The sequence below is a fragment of the Pteropus vampyrus genome, unplaced genomic scaffold, assembly GCF_000151845.1.
Source record: "Pteropus vampyrus isolate Shadow unplaced genomic scaffold, Pvam_2.0 Scaffold143, whole genome shotgun sequence".
NCBI lineage: Eukaryota > Metazoa > Chordata > Mammalia > Chiroptera > Pteropodidae > Pteropus > Pteropus vampyrus.
The window spans coordinates 1562860-1567508 of record NW_011888924.1 but is presented as its reverse complement, the minus strand read 5'-3'; the positions used below and the strand labels follow the sequence as shown (position 1 = coordinate 1567508).

The following is a 4649-nucleotide window of genomic DNA, read 5'->3' as shown; positions in this document are numbered from 1 at the left end:
GCGGTTAGCTCTCTCCTCTGCGGCCGTGTGGACCCCGGTGTGTTCTGCCCTCCTGGGGACATCTGGACTTAGATGGCTTCCTTCTGTTGTCGCCGCGTGGTCTGTCTGCTCCAGCATGGCACCACGAGAACAGGGCGATGCCCTGGAAGCAGCTGAAATGCTCCCTTCACCTGCGATTTAGAGCCGACTCTGATGCTGTGTGGGTGGCATGGCGCGGGGACGAGGGAAACGGAGCCCTGCCAGGGACCAGGACTTTTCCTGATCTGTGTCTCTGCCCTTGACTCTCTTCTGCTGTGGGACTAAAAGTCTGCTGCTCACTCCTGCAAACCTCCGCTGCTGTTTCTACCTCCCTGCCGTGCCATCTCCTGACCACTCGTGTGTTTCCAGATTCTTCCTCCAGCAGAATGGGGGCTTCCGGCTGGACACCTCGCTGTGAGCAGACAGGTCTCTCCCTTCCTCAGCCCGGGCTCTGGCCAAACAGGCCTTTCGCACGAAACCTTCGGTTTTAGGGCCTTGGCCGTGATTCCTTCTGCCTTCTGTGAGTCCAGGGGCTGTGTCTTCACAGCCAGAGGCAATTTACTGGTTCTTCTTATTTTAACCAGCACTCAGTTAAAAACCAAGCAAACGGCAGCACTCTAAGAACAAGTAAGTAAACAAACACAGCTCATGGCTCAACTGCCTGACCTGTGTGACTCTGATTCTGTGATTTCTGTGCCTACCGGGCAAAACTTGGAGAAGTCACCGGTTTGCTTTCCCGACAACTGAGTTTAGGGTTGCAGCAGCCACAAAAAGTGGGAGACCATACGCACACGGACAACTGCTTCTGAAAGTGAGGTGGGAATGAAAAGAAAAAGATGTGATTTACGGTGACTTTGCTGTATCTCCTCTCTTTCCGGAAAGTGACAGACAAGTTTGCTCCACACGTAAGAGCAGGGCCAGTGTGTGTCTCCATGCTGTTTCTGTAGAGACACTAAGCTGTGTACAGGATGCTACTATAGACCTTTTATGTGTAATTTAAGAAGGCTAAAGAAATATAAGAGGAACAGGAAAATCCCTAATGTAACGTTCTACCGAGACCGTCTATAGCATCATTTATTGTTCTGTGTTCACCCCGCCCCTCGAAACCGGGTTTTGCAAACTGCAAGGTGGGGATCGTATGAGAACCCCTGAAATCAGTGCCCAGGACTGGCTAAAGAAAAGGCAGGATGGCAGAGACATAACGGCCCTGTTTGAAATGATGATTCGGGAGAAAGTCAACTGACCTGGTTCATTTTAGGTTTTCTTCAGTTCGTGCTAAAAATATCTTGGAGAAATAAAATCGATGGGCTCATCCCCCTCCTGCCGGTTTATTCTTGGAGCAGAGGACGCCTAAGCATATTTGATGAGGACGCTGCCGCCCTGAGAATAAAGCTCTGTGCCACGCAGCCAGTAACTCAGCCACCTGGGAGGGTCCCCTCTGCCTGCTCAGGGGGCGCCTGGCAGAGGAGACAGATTTAAGCTCAATCATCACAGCAGCTGTTTCTGGAACTGACCGTGCAATAAAGCTGCCCTTTTGCAGCCTCGAGAGCTGAGGCACCATGACTGCCCAGCACTGGCCGAGATGGTGGCGGAGCTGGAGGCCCAGATCCACCTGGCCGTTAGAAATAGGGTGCAGGGAAAAGCAGATCCCTGGGAGGCACTGAGAAGTGGCAGGTGGCATGAGTGAGGAGGCTGACGTCTTAAAGACTCGCAGTTTCTCTCCAGGGATATAAACATTCAGAAAGGCAAACACAGGCTGCAACCAGCCGTCTGAGAGCTGGCGTATGGCAGGCTAGAGCGCAGTGATGGTACGGTGCGTAAGGACACAGGTCTGGGGGCTGGAACACCAGAGTTTGCATCCTGGTCCCGCCAGCTACCAGCTGTGTGTCTGCAGGCGAGTCACTCAGCCTCTCTGTGCCTCAGCTTCTTCGACTGTAATCCGGGACAACAGTACCTACCTCGCAGGGTTGTGGGGGTTAAATAAGCTGATTGGCAAATCGCTGAGAACAGGGCCTGGTACGTAGTGTTTGTTAAATAAATGAAAAAAAGAAAAGGGAATCATACAGGAAGAGTCGGAATGAAGGTGAAAAGGACAGGAATGGCGGTCGACACCACACACTCCTTGCCGCAGGAGCTGATGTGGGGACCGGGGCAGCGAGTGGACTGCACCCAGCGCCTGCCTATGAGCTGGCTAGGATTTAGTTACGCTCCGGGCCACCTTCCGTGCAAGGCAAATCCAGGAGCGCTGGAGACAGATGAGAAGTCGGCCGAGGACTCAGAGCAAGGAATTCGAGTCCACAAAATCCAGACCCCAAGCAGACCTTCCTTGCTGTCTAATTGGGTTGGTGGGGGGCTCTCTGCAGCCACGCTATTGGACAGCTCTGTGAGGACAGACGACCCACACCCCCCTCGCGGCCTGCTCTGCCCTTGCTCGGACCACACAACCGACGGCAGGGGCAGGCACCTGCCCTGTGGAGGCCGGAGGTCACTGGCCTCCTCTCTCCAGGAAGAAGGGTGAGTGGGACACCTCCAGGATTGGGGGGACTGGGGCTCAGGAAACAGGCTGCACCCCTGGCTCACCACTTTGGGCTTGAATGGCGGCTGGATCTCCCTGTTCTCCAGTTTCTCCCAGTCGATCCTCCGGAAGAAGGCGTGTTCTCGCACGTCCCGTTCCCCCTCGGGCCCGCAGCCCAGACGCTTGCCGGGATGTTTGGTCATCAGCTGGAAAGCAGGGGAGAGGATCTAAGGTACTCCGTGGTGACTACAGTTGGTAATAACGTATTGGACGCTTAAAATTTGCTAAGAGTGGAACTTAAGTGTTCCTCGTCCAGAAAAAGAATAAAGGGTAACTATGTGAGGCGATGGATGTACAAACACGACGGTGGAAATCCTGTCACAATGTACAGTCGTCCCTGGGTATCCACAGGGGACTGGTTCCAGGACCCTGGGGGACGCCAAACTTCGAGGATGCGCAAGTCCCTTCGATAAAACAGTGCAGTGTTTGTATACAACCTACACACATCCTCCTGTAAACTTTAAGTCATCTCTAGATTACTTTAACATCTCATACAATGTAAGCGCTGTGTAAACAGTTGTTATACTATATTGTTTAGGGAACAATGACAAGAAAAAAAAGTCTGTATGTGTTCAGTACAGACACAACTAGCGACCATTGTAGACCTAACTACATACTACACATCAGCAACAATGTAACTTTTTTTCCCTGTGTATTTTAGATCTGTGGTTGGTTGAATCCAGGAGTTTAGAACTGACCGTGCAATAAAGCTGGTTATATGCAGTTATAACCAATGGTTACGAAGGACCAACTGCATATGTATATCAAATCATCGCGTCGTACACTTTAAATATATTACAATTTTATTTGTCAATTATAACTCACTAAAGCTGGGTGGGGGGGTGGGAAGAAACAAATAAGCAGAAAATTCGTTCATATATTCCCCAAAACACATGACCCAGAAGGTTCATGGCAGTTCTATTTGTAATGGCCTCAAGCCGAAGAAGAAAGAACCCAAACACCCACCAGCAGTAGACTAGACAAACGAATCGGGTACGTTCACACGGTGGAATGCTACGCAGCAATGTGACAGATGGGACTCCAACTGCACACAGCAATATGGAAACATCTCTCCATCATACTGGTCAGGGGAAAAGGGCCAAGGCGCATCCACTGCACAACTCCATTTGTGCAAAGTTCAAAACAGGCACAACTCATCCAAGCAGCGACAAGGGGGAAGTGACAATAACATGGCCTCGGACGGGGCTTCTAGGGCGCTGGAAACGTGTAGTTACATGGGTGGGTTCATTTTACGACACGTCTTGGACCTATATGCTGATGATTTGTGTCTATTTCTGTACCTACAGTATACCTCAAAAACTGAGAAATGAACAAAGGACTCATCAAGGCATACCCAGCCAGGCGACGGAAGGAAACGGACATTTTCTAAGGGTCTATGATTACTTCTGGTAACCGGCAATGCAATTCCGTGAGGTGAATTGGAGACTAGAGCATGGTACCATTAGCTGGCGGGCCTGAGTTCCAGGAAGTTTTGGGGTGTGAATCCATTTTCCGCTGCGCCCTGCATATCACCAAGCACTAGCCCCTGATGGCCGGAAGCAGTGGCGTGGGTTTGTGATCTTTCCGCCATTTCGATCAGAAGTGTGGGCAAGGTATGTCAACCCTCTTGGTCTGTGATCGCAAAAGGAATCCAAATGTACTTACTCCTTTGCAGATGGAAACGGCCTCCTTGGATAGAGATTTCGGATAAGAAACGTTGTGCTCCATTATAGACTGAAACAACTCGTCTTCGTCTTCACCGTCGAATGGGGGCTATTCCGGAAAAGAGAAAGACGACAAAATATTTAGGCAGAGTAATTTATTAACACGGCACCCGAAGATCCGATTCAACACCGAGAAACAGAATGGGTTTCCTGGCACGCTGCAGGCTGCAGAGTTAGCTCAGTTAGCTTTCGGGTTTATTTGATTATCTTTAATTAGGTTGGAGGTTGTGTGATTTCCATTTTTCCTTCTGTCTCTTTAATTATCTTGCCCTGGGCAACTCAAGATAATCTTTAAGAAAAATGTTTTTGAGTAATGCTTTGAATGATTTGCA

General features: G+C 50.2%; 1 protein-coding gene across 2 annotated transcripts in view; it reads right to left on the bottom strand.

Moving 5' to 3' along the window:
* Nucleotides 1-4649, bottom strand: part of PRKCA (protein kinase C alpha) — a 406973-nt gene that overhangs the window by 12714 nt on the left and 389610 nt on the right. The window contains exons 15-16 of one of the 2 annotated variants that reach the window (XM_023535630.1): nt 4259-4366; nt 2599-2739 (exon numbers count right to left, since the gene is read on the bottom strand). In XM_023535630.1, coding sequence (XP_023391398.1) covers nt 2599-2739; nt 4259-4366 — 249 coding nt within the window. The remainder of the gene's footprint in view (nt 1-2598; nt 2740-4258; nt 4367-4649) is intronic. The other variant, XM_011368504.2, reaches the window with a different exon arrangement.